At 39.4% G+C, this 18,244-nt stretch overlaps 1 protein-coding gene across 1 annotated transcript in view; it reads left to right on the top strand.

The window, feature by feature from the left end:
* The window catches only part of LOC140240376 (histone-lysine N-methyltransferase EHMT2-like), a 75,908-nt gene that overhangs the window by 25,549 nt on the left and 32,115 nt on the right, over positions 1 to 18,244 (top strand). Inside the window, exons 12-19 of the mRNA XM_072320146.1 lie at positions 3,272 to 3,426; positions 5,180 to 5,254; positions 6,100 to 6,201; positions 7,497 to 7,601; positions 8,641 to 8,768; positions 9,904 to 9,942; positions 11,365 to 11,532; positions 13,276 to 13,420. Coding sequence (XP_072176247.1) covers positions 3,272 to 3,426; positions 5,180 to 5,254; positions 6,100 to 6,201; positions 7,497 to 7,601; positions 8,641 to 8,768; positions 9,904 to 9,942; positions 11,365 to 11,532; positions 13,276 to 13,420 — 917 coding nt within the window. The remainder of the gene's footprint in view (positions 1 to 3,271; positions 3,427 to 5,179; positions 5,255 to 6,099; positions 6,202 to 7,496; positions 7,602 to 8,640; positions 8,769 to 9,903; positions 9,943 to 11,364; positions 11,533 to 13,275; positions 13,421 to 18,244) is intronic.

Raw genomic sequence — 18,244 nt, forward strand, 5'->3', positions numbered from 1 at the left:
CATCACTTCTGGCTTTGCAAGCTAGTTATTAAAAGGCAAGGATATCTCCAACAAGATGGACAGTTCTTTCATTATCAATCATCTTCTGTAATATCATTTGAAAGAAACAAAAGTTTTCACTGTTCATTGATTTTCCCTTAAAAAAAAAAAGAAAAGATTTTTATGCGTGCTGAAAAAATGGAGATAATGCACAGAAGTGTATTCCAAATCAAGAAAATTGTATGTGAACAAAATTGGCATATTTTAGTTATTGTTAAAGGAGATGGCCATTATTAAAGCTAACCAACATTGCTTACAAGTGATTTCATGATCTGCCATTAGGAACAGACAAAAACCCAAACCAGTTTTATTGTCGAGCCCACAGGAGGTGTAGGGAGACTATAAGGGATCGCCTGCGGCGTCTGTCCGTCCGTCGTTCATCCGTAATGCTACAAAAACTTGAATTACTCTCTACTGAGGAGTTCAATTTTAATCAAACTTGGAGGGAAGAGTGGTTCTCCGAAGTTACACATTTTACCAAACATGAAGGTCACCTCAAGGTCAAAGGTCACAAGCAGGGGTCAACAGAGCTGCCAACCGTTCCGAAAAATTCGTATTTGTTACGAAAAATCGAAGGGAATACGAAAATACGAAAACGTCCTTAGAAAGTACGAATTCACGGTGGGAAAAATAATGGGTAAAAAAATAGCATTTCTAGGCCTATTAAAGGAGATCTCATACAACAGAATACTTATAAGAAACTATTTTCCGGTCAAAATGAATTAATTTCCTTTGTTTTGTATCGTTTATTGACTTGATCCCAAGGATCTCGTCGAAATACCGAGTTTCCAATGTGTATTTTCGCATAGCTGTCGGTGCTGCAAAATTTTGCTAGGGCCTAAGCTTACTACTAAACTTCGTTTTATTTCTGTCGTTTCTCACACCTCGTTTGGTACGATTTCTTCCATTTTATATCACTTTATCCGTTCCCTTTATACTTTGAAGTATTTAAACGTAATTCTCTTGAGTGTCTCGCTCTGTTATTTTCGTAACGGCGATTTCTCCGCTTCGCTGCAATACTTTTTTTCGAATCGAAGCGACGGAGTTTGATCCCAGCCACTTCGATGTGCCGTTTGTTGTATTTTCTAAATGTTTGTGTTGTTGGGAGGTGTTGATACTTTGTATTTGTTATTTATTTTCCTAGGTATTTATCTCGAGGGATTATGCGTGTTTCTTAATGCAATTGATAGGAAAAGGCTAAAATGATCTTGAGTGATGTCTGATGGTGATGATGATAACTATGCTGGTGACTGGTGTAAAAAGACGGCTTCCTGTGAATGCTGAGCGTACGTGACGTTTGTTTTATTTCCCTTTCCCTCTTACTTTTCTTTTCCCCTTACTCTTCTTTCCCCTCTCAAGAATGATAAAAAAAAAGAAATTACATACACCTCACAACAAAAAGAACCACGTGCTATAGCAACCTTCGTAAAGTTAAATCTAAATGTTCAATATCAGCAAAGAATAAGGGGAAAACACGAATGACAATAAAAGCGAAGAGATTGTGTATGCAGTCTCTTCGGCTCGAAGAAACTTGACACCCCACCCCTCTCCCTTGTGGAAATTTCCACAAGAGCAGGTGCCACACCCAGGTGCGTACCAGACGAAAGAATGCACGCACTGGAATAAACAGCGTGTAAATATCCTGGAAAAGTCGATCGAAGAACCAGCTCATTAGTTGAATCAAGGAGGTACTTGGTTGAATTAAAGGAATCATTGCAAAGATATCATGATTCTATTTCTATAGCCTTTCTTTTGGCGCATAGTAGGAAACATCGAACAGTCGATTATAGTGTACTTGATCGAATATCTAATGTTCCCTGAACAATAAAAAAAAAGGATTGATTATTCAGTCAATTAAAAATGCAATCACAGAAATACATGAAAGGTCTTGTATGCCCAGACAAATTCACTACGAGTAGGTCCAATGAGATGCAGTCATCACCTGGTTAGACAGCAAAATACAACGTGTAATGACAATTAATTTCAGTTCACGCTCATCAAAACTGCTTATTACTTTTCAAAGTTTTGGCTGTCAACATTCGTTCATGGGTGTATTTTTTTTGTGTGTGTGTGTGTGTGTTTTTCCCTCGTGAAAGACGTAATGATTTCTTCGTATGGAACGTAAACTGCATGTTTACCGTAAACAAGCCATTCAGCTCAGCTCAGCTATGGCGCATTCGATCCATCGAACTTGCAGTAACCTCTTACAGGCAGGATCGGAGGAGCACATGGCGCATTCCTTTAAACTTGAAAGTGAAGCCACGTGTTTGCACATCGGCGCTTCCACACACAGTGCGGCATTTTGCGATCATCGTTATAGCAGACTTTCCGATTCCAGTCAGGGGAAAAGGAATTGGAATACTTCGGAAAATACTGATGTTTAAAATCCAATAAAATGACAAAAGCCTGAAAATAACGCATGATTATGTTTAATATTAAACAATAAATGGAAACATAGAACAGAGTTTTGCATCCGCTCACACAGAAGCTCTCTTGAGAAGATGAAAGCATTCCCCGTCCCCTGCTAGATAGTGGAAGCTTCCATAGTCAGCCCAGCAAGTTTTTGGAGGTACATACTTGCCCGACTTGTACTTGTACACATTCATTGAAAGAAAGCAATCAATCAACGCTGAACATTGCGTAGTTTGGCATCTTTATCGTGCTGGTGACCAGCTCGATGCTTCGGCATATGTCATAACGTTATGTTTAGAGCCTGTAGGCCTCGTAAGTCGACGAGTTTAATTCAAAGTAGCAAAAAGAGGGAGATTGAAAAAATACGAATTCTGGTGGAAAAATACGAATTTTGGAGCTGCTGAGTACTAATTTGTACTTCCAAAGGTTGGCAGCTCTGGGTCAATGAACTTTAGGGCCCAATGTTAAGTTTTTAACGGTGCGTTTCGATTATGGCTCATAACTTTTGATCCCCATGTCCGTTTGTAACCAAACTTGGATGGTAGATGTCCCTTGGGGAGTTGAAGGTCACCACAAGGTCAAAGGTATTAGGCGGAGTCAATGAATTTCCGGGATTTAGAAAAACATTAATTTCTTGTACGCGAATGTACGAGACACATTTTGGCACTTGCCTTGTGTTGTTATTTATTCATTCCTAAATGTGTAAACATTGTAGAAAATCTCCAGTAATTACTACAATTCTGAAGTTCATATTGATCCTTTTGATTATCCCCTTGGTAACTTTTGATTATCACCATGGTAACTTCCCACCTGCCAACAGGCGAGGGCTTTGACCCCAACTACCGTTTTCCGGCCCACAACCTGGAGACGCCACTCCATGGTGCTGCGGCCAAAGGTCACCTTGACATCATTTGCCTCCTGCTCCAATCAGGAGCCAACATCGAGGCCGTCGACGCCAACCTCGCCACACCACTGGTAAGGAGTCTACTCTTACTGGCTGGTGCTAAGAAATGCACCTTTGGCTGTGTTCAAGCATTCAAAAGCAAACCGAACCAAACCAAACCATTCCGTACTGTACCATATGTGACCCTGCATCACAAAACCAACGAAAAGTCACAAGACATGGGTTTTTAGTTAAGGGCAGATTCTGAAAGAGCAGACTCTAAGCTTTTAAATGATGTATAACTCAGTTCATATGGATTCTCCTTCCCTATCTAAATATTGGAGGGAAAAAAAAGCATGCACTCTGGAAAAGTGTGAACTGAGAAAAGAGGCTCTGAAGTATAGGGTCTGATCAAGCGCTTAATCTTTACCAAACCATGCTAGCTGCGCGATGAATGGGACAAAAAACAGGGTGTAAACCACTGGAACAACAGCAATGAAGGGATTATCGGATTAAGCTGAAAGTAAGCATGCTCTATCAACACATTCTGTCCATGATTAATCCCAACTTTCAGAGCAGTTGCCATCACCCTTTCAAAAGTATTTACGAGTTGAAAGTCAAAAGTGTGCAATGAATGCTCAACAAATATATAAAGGGACTCTATGACATACCTGATCTCACTACTTTACAAATGACAGAGAGGTTGTAGAAAAACTGCTGAAAACACACTTTCCCATTCATTTTATGATTCCAAACCTAGGAATAGTGTAGAAGAAGAATAGCTCTTGCTGAAAATGTGAAAAACTCAAGATTGACTCAGTTTCACCTTTTTCAAATCCCACGTAAAATCAGTGGGTGTGACTTTTTATTGGTTATGCCAGTTGGAGAGTGTCCAAGTGCTCTGTAGAGAAAGTGAACCTCATGAGTTATTTTTGGACTTGAGTCAGAGGGGTCCCGTTTTTTGAACTGTAGCAATAGGATCATGCATCTGACACACTTACAATTGTATGCTGCATACAGGTGGCTCCAATAAAGAGAATTAACTACTCTTTGTATTGTGATCGTAGTGTGCTTTCTCCTCATGCCATCTTCTGGTACGGTGCACTTATGGACCACTTGACATTCAAGCGCTCTGTGGCATGGTACAATACAGCATGGTACAATGTACATACTTTTAAAGTGGTCCTCTTTTCAGCATGATAAGTTTATATTACACTATGGTACACTTTTGGAGCATTCGAGAGCTCCTATGATGCAGTATGGTACAGTACAGTATGCGTTAGGAAAGTGCCCAAACTCACCCTTAGACACGATCTTGCAATGAAAGATGTTGCTCATCATCTCTGCGGAAGTGTCAAGGTAGTGATTGGAGTGTGGCAAATTTTGGCCTCATGCGGTTTTGATGCTTACGTGCATGGAATCGCTCTTCTCTTTGCTAACATTTATACAAGTAGTACCAATGGGATGTACTTGAATTTCGTAATTTTAGGACAATTTTTTTTTTTAAGATTTAGTAACTGCAATGCACTTTTTATTTCTCTGTGCATTCTCATCACAGATCAGCCAAGTCTCCCTGACTTTGCAGGCAGCTCGTTGAGATACTGGCTGTTTCCTCAAGTCTATTGCATGAGAATGTGAAATCCTCCTTAATTTGAGAATTGTAATTGCCTGTTGAGATGAATGTAGCACTTTGGGGTCGTGACCTAATAGTTCTTTTGGAACCTTCGAAATGTGTATATACATTCTTGATTATGACTGCTTTCAAAGATGGGAGATGCCTCTTTCATTGATCTCTCTCTCTTGTCGTTTGCTGTTGATTCTCACCCCCCCCCCCCCCCCCCAAAGCATGCTGCAGCAGAGAACAGTCACCTGGCCTGTGTACAGTACCTGGTGAAGTGTGGAGCCAACATCAACCACAAGGTGAGAAATCCTTTTGGTCCTTTAACCCACTGAGGACGGATTGCTTTTACTACAACTTGCATTTCCCATAGACAATTGCCCGAGTATTAATACTCTGGACTCGTCCTCAGCAGGTTAAGTTATATTTTCATGGCATATCAAGAAACATAGTAACTGGATCAGTTCTCAGCTCAGGCTGGCGTGAGAGCAAGGGCAAGATTTCTGAAATTCAATGCTCTTGATATCACTTGTGAGCAGGAAGAGAACTAGTCCGAAGAGACTTTCTTGACCTAAAAGCATGACAGACTGGATTGTCTTCTGTTTTCTCAGCTTGTAGTCACATATGCTGTTTTAGCTGTCACCCTGCTTTGTTGACTTTGGCATGCTGTGAAATAACAGGAAGCTATGGTGATGTGCTCAATTTCCTGAAACAAAAATCCTTGAAAGAGAAGGTGTTTTTGTTTTTGGTGCATGTGTGTGTGTGTGTGTGTGTGTGTGAGAGAGAGAGAGAGAGAGAGATAGATTAAGGGCTATCATTTAATCTCTGTCTTGATTTATCAGATAAAGATTATCATTGCTATTTGGCTGGGTGTTACATGAAAGTCACTGATAAATAATGCACTTAAAAGATCTTACCAAAATGGTAAATTGTATTACTCAGGAACCAGAATTACAGTTGTGGAGCTTATCTCTAGTTCTAATGTGTAGATAGTGATGATTCAATTCTTGTCATATTTGTTTTTAAGCTGACAACACAGCTGTCATAAATGGCATTACTCATTTGGGGATTTTTTTTTTTGCCTGCCAGTTCTCAAAGAGTGAAATACATCAGCAGCAGCTGCTTCTTTTGCTTTTCCTTGCCCTAGGATGACGAGGGGTCTACCCCGCTCCATATAGCGACCAAAAGTGGCAACATGGACATGTTGGGCTATCTCCTCACACTCGGCAAGATAGACCTGAACTTACAGGTTAGATTGGATCTATGATTTTTCTTTCCCTGTGCCTGATTCAGGTTTGATCCATCACCAAAAAAAAAAGAATAAATAAATTATAAAAAAAAATAGCTGGTAAAGTCACAGCAGACATCATTGCTGAGAAGAAGTGCAAAATATCACGGCGATTCAGCACCTAAAATGAGAACTTTGAATTTTGTAGAAAGGATCTTGGAACGATAAAGAACTATTCAAACATATGTGTGAATGGTGGGTTTATACTGGACCTTGGTGTTTCAGGATTGAAACATTTATGTGAATCATCTCTTTGCTAACAGGATAATTTGATTTGTTCAAATCCCTGACTCTATTTAATCTTGTTTTTGGTAGATTCAATAACAAGTTTCTAAAACCTTTATATCAACTCCTTTGAGATATGATTTGATAATAATGAAAGAGACCCAAACATGGCTAGAGAATATGTGAAAATGTATCACAAAACCAACAAAACGTTGCACACCCAGATTTTGCATGAGAACTCAAAATGCTGAACCATATTTTCTGAAAGCGCAATTCTTCTATGTTACTTTAAAATTTGGTTTTATTAAACAAATGGGAAATTGCATCTGTAGCAGGTTGTACAGAACACTATTTTTATGGTATAATAGGTACACTGTATGTCTTGGAGACCCATTTTCATTTTGTGAAAACCTTTTACATGCTGGTCACTTTCAACTGTTGATTTTTTTTTTTTTTTTTTTTGAAAAGATAATGCTACTGTATTTAAAGTTGGTATCTGTCGTGAATAGAATGTGCTTACTGAGTGTGGAAAATTTTAGCTTAATTTGATAATCCCTTCTTTGTGGTTGTCGGAGTGTTACATCCCGTTTTTTGGGGGGTTTTTTTAGTTTTGTTTTGTTTTGTCTCATATTCATTGCCCTGAGTACACCTAGGTGAAGCACTTGAGTAGAACTAAAGACTTTATAAAACTAAAAAGGGTGTCCTTTTTTTCCCCATTATTTAGACAGGATAGGAAGGTCCAGTTGTTCTGAGTTACACATCATTTTAAAGCTTAGAGTCTGCTCTTTCATACCTTCCCTCAACTAAAGCCCATGTCTGGCGACTTTTCATTGGCTTTGTGATGCAGGGTCACAATTGTAGTCTTATACCTGAAGTTCCCATGTTAGCCATACCCAGTTGTGTGTAAATCTCATCGGTAGGAATTGAAATACTTGCCAATGCTTATTCATAGTAAACCACACTGAAAGAATGAATGCAACAGAATTTCAAGATCGTGGGCATTCATTCGTCCACTGCTGTTTGGTTGCCAGGACAACGGAGGCTGGACACCAGTCATCTGGGGAGCAGACTACAAGAACGCTGTTTCAGTCCGCTTTCTGCTGGAGCACGGGGCCGACGCGTTGGTCAGAGACAAGGTTAGTGATGAAGCACATGCTCCATGACATAGGATGTGGGATGGGGTTGATATTGGCCAGAACTGGGAAGCCGTCATGGTGAATTGAAGCCAAAAAAAAAATGTAGGATTCTGGAGAATTGGGAGAAGCATATACAGTTGAACCTCTATTATCCGGCCTCCCTTTATATCCGGATCTCTCTATTATACGGACGCAATCTCGCGGTGATTTTTTTTTTTATTAATTACGGGAGGAAAGGGGGATTCCCAACTCCTTGAGAACTCCTACACAAACACACATGAATTACATATTACTTCCAACATTAACATACACCTCTATTTTGGGGTTCTGTTTACTGAGTGTAACAATGAAAAGGTTGCAGTATACACATTACTACATGTGGTACTACAATGGGCTACATCAGTACATGTGTATGTATATGTACATGTATAAAGCATTGAGTCTCCCGTATCCGGCCAAATCCCTTATCCGGATGAGCCCCGGTCCCGACTTGTCCGGATACGAGAGGTTCAACTGTATGCCATTCTTGAATGCAACTTAATGTGCACCCCGGATATTATACGTTATGATTTTACCCGCAAGTTTCATGGAAGTGCCGTAACATGCAAGGGTAGCTCATATACTGAAGTGACACCATTGACAGAAAGGTGATGGCAGTGGAAGCAAGCAAGCATAGCATGGCTTGGGAAATTAACTTTTTTCATACATTAGATTAAATATAACAAACAAAAAACGAAGTGCAGTCATATTTCAAAAGAGGTTTCATTCCCACTCTGGGTGATATGTTATGTACAGGTACCAGGTAAATTTCATGGAAACTTTCCAGTTTATGGGGCTAGCATTGTGCTTACTGTTCAACTTATTGTCAGAGAAGGGTCAAGATTAGGGTGGACTTGGTCAGTTTGTAGAATACAAAACAATCAAATGAGATTTTAATGTCTGAGTAGGATACAACTGAAATTTTAACAAAATGAAAATGCAAAGAAATATGATGGGATATACTGCAAAGTTACCACCATGTTTATTCCCATCTCTGCAGGAGCAAAACATTGGTCTCCATTGGGCTGCCTACTCCGGCTGCCAGGACGTCATGGAGGTATTCCTGAACCACAGCAAAGACAACAAGAACCACCTCAATGCCCTCAACGTCCACGGCGACACACCCCTGTGAGTTTTCCTTCCCAGCATGCATCAGTCACGGATTTACATTCTTCCATTAAGATCTGTGGGCTACACATTTCCTAAAGTTTAAGAAAAAATAAACATATTCACTTTCCTTGCCTCCATCATTATGCTACCAGCGGTCAAACAACATCTGTATAAAGATACTGGCTTCAGAAACTCGACTTCCAGTAAAGTATTGTAAGAGAGAAAATGTTTTAAAGCGCATTTTTTTTCGTCTTCCTGAATATATGTGTCCATATCTTGTCATCTTGTTTTAAGTGGGTGCTTCATCACAAGTTATTCGATGAGAAACCATTCACAAGAAATATTCTAGATTGTTGAAGAGCATTTCAGTTGTTTCCAGAAATTCTTACAGCCTTTCTAGATTAATGATTTATAATATCTTGTTGCTTTAAGTAGTTGCAGTGAGTATTGCATCACACATTCATTCTGGGGGAAAAATAAGTGGGTACAGTGTTCTTTGAATATGACATTCTTTAGGCTCTGTATATCCAAAATATATCTTTAACTAAAGGCAATGTGATAATGAATGGTAAAGTATCCCAACGAAAAGAAGTTTCAGGTATGGAATACATAGTTATGCCAGGGCTTGACAATAACCTTTTTCTCTAGTGGCCCATTCAGGTCCCTAAAATCATTACATTCAAAATGTCAGTGGCCTGAAGAAGAAATGTACTGGCCTAAAAAGAGGAATCTAATTTGAATTATGGTTACCCAGTCGAACCACCAAAAGATATGCTCTTTGAAAGTTTGGTGGCCAGACACTAATTTTTAGTGGCCCAAGGCCACCGCTAATGTTGAACCCTGGTTATGCGTATATATCTCTCACAGGTGTTCTCACATTTTGCTATATGTCACTCTCGATGATTATACTCCATTTATTTGCATGTCAGTGTGAAGATGAGCCGAGAGGATTCTTTTTGATCTCCTCACTGAGGTTCATTGTGTGCACAAACCGCAGAATGAGAGAATAGATATTATGTTGTTATGCCACCAGATAAATGAATGAATAAATAAATAAATAAGCTGTTGAGTTCAGATGTTAAGTAGGTGACTGCCATGTTGCCATGTTCATTCATGCATTATTGCAATTTTGATTTATGTTTTCGTTGAACAGACACATATCAGCCAGGGAAAACCACTATGGCTGTGCCATGTAAGTATTATTTATACCTGTGCCTACCATTTGTCATGAAACCTGTTAACATCACCAAAAGTCATGTTGACATCTTGACCTTTCTTGAAGAGAGTGAAATATAGCTTGAACATTGGGTATCACATATTATTGTTGCATCCTAAATGTCTTAGTTAATTAATAAAAATGATAATAAAATGGGGATGACTAGGACTAATAGAGACATCTAATCCTGTGTGAGATGGAAAGGGCAAGTGAAAGGGAATTAGTCAAACAGCAATTTAATTCACTATTAATCACTAGCATCTGGGGTGAGTCAAACACGAGATGTATGTGACCATGTCAAGAGTGCATACGTTTGCTATGGGCTGGTGTGAAGCCATTTGGGAAAAGGCAAGTAAATAGTCGCCATCACAAATACTGGAGCTTGGTTGAGCAGACAACATTCAACACCAGGCCCAAAACTCTTCCGGAACTACATCACAATTTTAAGTCAACCTGCTAACACCAGCTGATTTCAAGTTTGAGAGCACAAATACCAGCACTAACACTGAACCTACAGTTGTAGATTCACCCAGTGGAAAATGAAAAAAAATGAATTATAAGATTTAGCACAAATTTGGCACAGAATTCAGTGCTTCAGTTCCTTTTCCCATGAAAAAAAGTTTGCCTTTGTTGGCACAGATACCTTCTTCATAGGTGAGTCAAATTAAGAGGCCTGAGCTTTCAATCTTAGAATCTTTGTCATAGGCAAAATGGCAAACATAAAGGGTATTCACCAGACAGGTGTGTGTGGGCTACAGACAGTAACAGAATAACATGCACTAACTGGGAGAAGCAAGGGACTCAGAACAAAGAGAACAAAAGGGGTATTGTAGGTGTCAAAGGGAAGGAGCCAATCAGGAAAGGAAGGGGGGATTAAAGCAAAGGGGTGAACAAATGAAAAGGAGAGGTAGGGTTAGTGATGAGGGCTCATGAATGGGCAACCTGTGATGGATTAAGATGAATGGGGAGGCGACATCAAACATGATGAGGAACTATAGTGATGCTAGGTAATTAAAGGGGTGAAAAAACAAAACAGTATGGGTGAAGGGGGATCAAATAGGAAGCCCTGAAGCCCTTTTTGACTCCATTTTACTCTACATACTCACTTCTTTTGGATGAGAAGCTTTCAGAACCCTTTTTTTCCCACTTATTCAAAATGAATGCTAACCTTTGGCTATTTGACAAAAAAGAATGGAGTTGGTGGTAATTACTTCAACAAACAAGTAACTGTCTGCATCGAAATATTTTTTGGTTGTTGCCAAGGAACGACTTTGCCTTTAGCACTTTTTCACAACTTAATGCCTTGTGAGATAATGAAATTCTTTATACTTTATGTAAGCAATGTGTTTAGATATAAAATAAGTGTGTTATCATCTGTCTTGACCCTACATCTCACAGGCAACTGTTGGTCCGCCACGCTGACGTCACCATCAAAAACAACGAGAGTGAGTTGGCGCTGGACTGCGCCAAGCCCAAGTCTGACGTGTATCTGGCCATCCAGGCCAACATCCGTATGAAGATGGCCATTAAGAGGAGGAACATTCGCTCTGAGGTCATACTGTCCAGGTAAACCTGCGCCCGGAGGTTGTTCGGGCTTTAACTCTTTATGTGCCATGGTGTAAACCTCCTATGTGCCACGTGATTCTGAGACATCAATGCAGTCATCCTTTGGGAATACATTGTGTTTTTCAAATCTATGTAACCTCTAGAGATTTTTGTTACCTTGGTCATGTAATGAGCAATGCTGTAGAGAAAATGCTAAGCCTTGCTTTGATATAAATGCATGACGAATCCATGATTTTTTTCTGTCAAATGACCAGCAGCTGTACATTATTGTAGAGGTATGACTTTTGCACACAAAACAATGGCAGAGACTCAGAGATTACTCACAAATCCTGTCGGGAACACAACTTGATTGTCATTTACCACGTAAGAAGCAAGTTACGTGTGTCAGGTATGGAATTGCGAGAAATGCTTTCATTGTCCTGTGGCATTTGGTAATTTATCGAGCAGGTTTGTGCTTTTGAGCAGAATATTCAAAGTTGGCACGCCGTCAACTGAGTTTGGCATGCGAACGTGGTACATAAATAGTTAGTAAGACCCCAGTAGTATGAGGAAATATGGGTGGTCCTATTGAATCAATCTTCATTTACTGCCCATTGAGGTTCATCAGAAACTCACAAATAGCTGCGTCAGCCACGTGTCGGCAGATTTGTGTATCAAAACAGATGCTCGTCAGTAACGGTGAAATTCAGTCGAAAGTCTTCGGCTGTGTGTCTACTTACGTAGAGATCAGTGATAAAGCTGTACAAAAATTTGTTATAGGGATTCTTAAAAATATCCAGGCTGGCCTTCCCACTCCACAATATTCCCATGTTGATGGGTGTTAAACTCCTTGGCCCGAATTCTCAAAGGTGGAATAACTTTATTACACCGCTTATTCCGCTGACTTATTACGCCTCTAATGCAAATCAGGCCCTCGTGACGTAAAATGACGCGATTTATTCCCCGGAATCTATTCTCAAAGGTGGAATAATTTATTCCCCGGAATAACTATTCCGCGGAATAGTTATTCCAGCTTTGAGAATTCGGGCCCTTGTGTGTTGTGGTGTAAACCTACTGTGTGCTATATTATTCTGAGACTGCAACTTGCCACTTTTGGAAAACGTTCTGTTTGTCAAAGCTGTGTAACTTTATTACAGAAGCGTTCATGCTAGTAATGTAGCAGAGTTGTAGAGAAAAGCTGCCAAGTAATAGACCAAGCTCTTTCATGTTTATTTCGTGTCATGAAGTTTGACTCTGCTTCTCAGGCAGGTTTTATATACAGTGTACAGTGTGAGTACAGAATCGGCCAAGTAAAGTGCTATATAGTAATTATTGTATGACAGAACTGTACCATTTAAAGGTGGCTAGACAACCACTTGATGTATCAGAGATTGGCAAACAAGTTTTGTTTTAAAACATGATGTCCATTTTTGACACATGTATGAAGATTGTTGCATTTCTTGTTTAAAAGATATGGAAACACATACATAGTTCATATTTCCTGCATCTTTAGTAGATATGAAATTTCATGGACTTATCTCCACTACCTGTGAACTTATGCCAGACTATTAGTGACCCTGCATTACAAAACCAACTAAAAAGTCACTGGGCAAGGATTTTTAGTGAAGGGCAGATTCTAAAAGAGTGTGCTTTCGAGCGCCAATTGGCAGGGAAAACCCCATAGCATTGTACACACTGTCCAAAGTTCCTGGTACAGAGAGGGTTAAAGTGACCAATTTTGAAATGTGTCTTTGTGTTTTTCAGGGATATAGCACATGGCCTGGAGAATGTCCCCATCCCTGTGGTCAACGCCGTCAACAACGATGGCGTGCCGACAGATTTCCTCTACGTCAAGGACAACTGCGAGACGTCCAGGCTGAACATCGATAGGAACATCAAGCACATGCAGGTAAGATCTGAAGTCTTCCTGTCGGTCATTTCCATAATCTCTGTCAAAAATAGTCGTAAGTGATTTTAAGGTCAGTTCTTTATCATCATGCTTACCTTATGCTTGCTTGCTGTCATTGCAGTTATGGAAGTGTTGAGTTCAGGACACTGTGTGAGGGCCGTAATGTGTGACTACAAGATGTCTGGAAATGAATACAGCTAGTAAGGATGCTGTAAAAGTAGACATTTTCACGACATGAAACCTTCACAAATCTAACCAGGAACCAAAATTCACAAAAGGAAAATGCACTCATTTTTTCCCCCTACACAATGCGTTTGATGCCAGTTGAAATTAGTGAAAGCTTCATGCTGTAAAATACAAGTTTCAACAGTTTTACAGTGTAAAGTGTAGACTGATACATACATTTCTGCAGCAATCCATTATGTAGATACAACAGATACAATACATTTTTTTTTTTTAACAAATTCAGCTTTGAGCTGTACTGGAAAAAAAATGAACAATTAAATCAGCAAACTTGGATTTATCTGCTTTTAAAAGGAAAATCTCCACTCTCAGTGATTAAACTATCTTTATTTGCATGTCAGTGTGAAAATGAACAGTGAGGATTAGATTCTTTTCCTCATGTACATTATGTGCACAAATTGCTGAATGAGAGAGTGTTATCACCCAACTGTTTTGTTTCTTGTTTTTTTTTTCTTCAGACTATGCCTTTATTGTAATATGGCCTGTCTCTGTCTCTCACACACACACACACAAACAAACACACACACACACACAAATAGTTACAGTTGTGTAATAACTCAGTACAACGATGGTGCAATAAAATCACACTTTTAATGATTTTGCTGTACAAATTTTGTGTTGTAATTACTAGTATCATCATAACCTTTTCTATGTGGAAAAAAAAACCCAAAAAAATTCAGCTGGTGTTATCTACATAGACTCTTCGCTGTGTTTAATCCCTGCAACTTTGTAGGTGTTACTCTTGTTTGTTTCATAAAGTTTTTCCAAAAGAGATAAACATTAATGCTAACTAATCCGTTTATGCAGTATTTAGTACTGTGTTTTGTTTTTATTTTTGTGTATGGGTTTTTTTTGTGTGTGTGTGTTTGTTTGTTTGTTTGTTTGTTTGTTTGTTTGTTTGTTTGTTTGTTTTTTTGGGGGGGGACAAAAATACTGCAGGTTTTGTGGGGAAATACTGTTTTCCCCTAATTGTGTTACTATACATGTCTATTGTATGAAAAGTTGAAATTCCTGTTTTCCCCAAAAAAATACACCTTTTCAGCTCTTAGGAGGATACTGCAATGCTATTCACAAGGTTGGCATCCCTGGTGAAAACAAACCAAGGAGGAGAAAAGTATTCAGCCCCGGTGCTACGGTGCAATTAACTCACTGATAAGAGGCCAAAGCTTTTGAATTCTTAACGGTCATCGAAGCGCTGTGCGGAGGGAAGGACAAAAAATCTCGAAAGTTCACCTCCTCGTATCTCCCTTATTTTACCACCAAATCCCTTGAAACTTCACACATATATCAAATATGAATATATCATCCTTCATATGATTTTTGGGCGAAAACGCTGATGTATCTTTCGAGATATGTGTATTTTTCTGCATGAGTCGACTGTGGGAAAGGGTTACGATTTTTTCCCGACACAAGTCTGCGCCTGCATGAATATGCATTTGATCAACATATTACTAGTCTGTATACACCAGACTCACTACCTGCGAAGTCTCGTGTTTGTGCAATTAGTAGTTAGGTAAAAATAAGAGCAAAAAGACAACCAACTTTAAGAGAAGATACTGGACATGCACAACTAGATCATCCTCCTGCGCATGCGTTTTCTACTGGTGAGTGCACGCTTAGCCAATCAGCGGTGTCAGGCTCGGCGCAATGCGACAGAGGTCGATTTTCGGTCAGCAGGGTGGTGAGTGGGCAAGAGAGGAACCCTGCTTTGTGCTTCAACTGTTTCAAGCAGCACAAAAACCAATACATCGGACTGCGCATTCCTTACGCCATGGATTTTACGTGGGTCACAAGTGACAGTGATCTCGATTTTTTCCAGACATAGCTGTGCGCCAAATGATACAGAAAAGATATTTGGAGAGCAGCATGGATATACTACCATAAGTCATATACCGAAGTTTCATTTTTGTGCAATGAAGGAAAATGTGAGAAAATAACACTTGTTTTGAGACCAAATTTTCTGTTTTGGAAGCTAAGTTTCGACATTATTTTCACACGTTTATCCTCAATAAAACCCCAAATAACTAACATTACGAGTTAGAGAATAGTTTCTTCTTCAGTTTGCTGTATAGATTTAATCATTTGATGGCTTTGAGGTGAGATATTGCGATTGTCCTGCAACACTTCCCCAGCGGTTTTACGCACACAAGCTGTCTACTTTTTGCAACTGAGGCTTCGAGATCATAAGCTTTTGGCGAGTTAATTGCACCCTAGCCCCGCGCCTGTATTGAGTACATCAAATTAGATTGATATGATAACCATCAGTGATGATTAGTGTGTGAGAGGCACAGTCATTCAGGTAAAGGGTTACTTTGAAAGCCGATCCCACCCCAGATATGATTACGTATGAAGCGGGCGTTTGGTGGTAGCGAAAAAGGTCTTCGACCGAAACCCAGCACCGGGGTTTCATGATGCCACTGTCACAAATTGGTAATCTCCACCTCTCGTCAGTGTGAAGATAGCGTTACAGTTTAAACAGAGCAGTTCCAACTGAGGAGTTCGATGGTGTTGACAGTGTGTGATGTGTTGGGATGAAATGACAGCGTGAAATGCCAAAGTGTCATAGATACACTTCAGTGTTTCATGTTCTCTTTTGCATGAGTCTTTCAAGTTCAATTTTTCAAAACACATTTTTGCATTCATATATAAATGCTGGCTGCTGATTGGGTTATAAAGAATCTGTTCAAGGTCGTTTCAGCATTCTTTGAGCAGTGAATGCATTTGATCTTTATGATATTTTGCTTTTGAGATGATCAAAATTTCACATGAGATTATAGATTCAAAAAAGATTTTGACAGAAGCACTACAATCAGATGCACTACGTAGTTGTGGTTGATGGAACTGTGACACAGCTTGAACTGGTGGCTCTGTAGCAGTATGCAGTGTAGACATTGGTGAAACAGTGGTGAGGGTTCTTCATACATGATTTCATGATATTCTTGGCCATTTCTTGGATGCATCCTTTGCTGAAAATGGGTTTTTAAAAAAAAGAGAGAATATTTCTAATGTATTTGGTCATTGCAGTGTGGACTTTTCAGAACAAATTAGGGCAGCTCTTCTCCCTCCCATGGTGCCATGCCTGCAACTGATGCAGTGACACACGCTTCACCCTTAAAGGGATGGTACAGTATTGGTGGAGATAAAAATTGCGCTTTTAAAATTTTGCGAGATACCAAGAAAACACTTATGATATAGTACAGAGCATACCATTTTAAGAGGAATTCAGAGTTTATTTGATGAAAATCGGGTTTGGAATGACTGAAACATCCAAAAACAAAGTAAAACAAAACGATCATAATAAAGTGTGGGTCCCACACTTCATTAGAATTGCTCTTTTTTGGATATCTCGGCCATTTCAAAACCCGATTTTCATCAAATAAACATTCAATTCCTCATAGAATTACATGCTCTTTCATAATTCATAAGAGGTTTCTCATTATCTCACCAAAAAATTAGAAACCTGAAATTAGGTCTCAACCAAAACTATACGATCCCTTTAAAGTGCCCAGACAATGAGCTTAACTTGCCAAACGTTTAATCCTTTCAAAATTGGCCTGGCTGTAAAGGAGGCATGTCCACTCAGGTGTAACAATGTGCCTCCGTCTACTATTAACTCTTTATGTGCCACGTTTGCACGTCCGACTCAATCAACAGCATGACAACTTTGCATATTCTGCTCAAGCCCAAATGCCGCAGTACAATGAAAGCTTTTCCCGCGCTTCTGTTCGTCTCACATATAGTTTGCATTTTATGTGTTGATTACTACCGAGCGGTGTTCCCTAATGGATTCGCGTATAAACTCTTAACCCTAAAAAGACTGGGGGGGGGGCCTAAAAGGCCCCCCCCCTCGACATTTCGCGCGATTACTCAGCAACACGCAATGCTCTCGCCGCGATGCTCTGTGACTTTTTTCTTTCGAGTTTCCCGCACATTTTGACACCAAATTTGTGAGACCGAAAATGGCTCAAAAATGCGATTTTGTGTACAAAGTCAATACAAATTGAGTTTTATCACATGGTTCATATAAATATGCTTATTTTTACTCTCAATGGCTAAAATCAATTTGTTTTAGTAGTATTATGCTTCAAAAAGGCTCTGCCACAAATTTTGCTGAAAAAAACAACAGAAACAAAAGGTCGAAAAAACAAAGAAATACATAAGAAATTCATAAAACAATAAAATAAATAAGAAATTAATTTTGATACCGAATTTTTTTTCAAGTACATTTGCTAAGAGTGCTACAAAGAATATCTAGACCAAAAATGAGCACTTTTGGAGCTTTATTTACTGATTTAGATAAAAAAGTCTGATTTCTCGCATAAATTAGAATAATTAATCAAAATAAAACAAAAGAAGACAATTTTGGAAAATTTAGATATACGATCTTGTAGATTACATCGCACACTACCATTGTGCAAATTTCCGCGGCAATCGCGCGATCCACGGCCGAGATCTTAAGGGGGGGCCCTTTAGGCCCCCCCCCCAGTCTTTCGAGCTACCAAAATAGCCCAGTCTTTTTAGGGTTAAGTTTATGTCATTGTCATACATGCAAAAGTCACTCCTTTACAGTAAGGTAGCTAC

Source organism: Diadema setosum, chromosome 17, assembly GCF_964275005.1.
Source record: "Diadema setosum chromosome 17, eeDiaSeto1, whole genome shotgun sequence".
In the NCBI taxonomy this organism is placed as follows: Eukaryota; Metazoa; Echinodermata; class Echinoidea; order Diadematoida; family Diadematidae; genus Diadema; species Diadema setosum.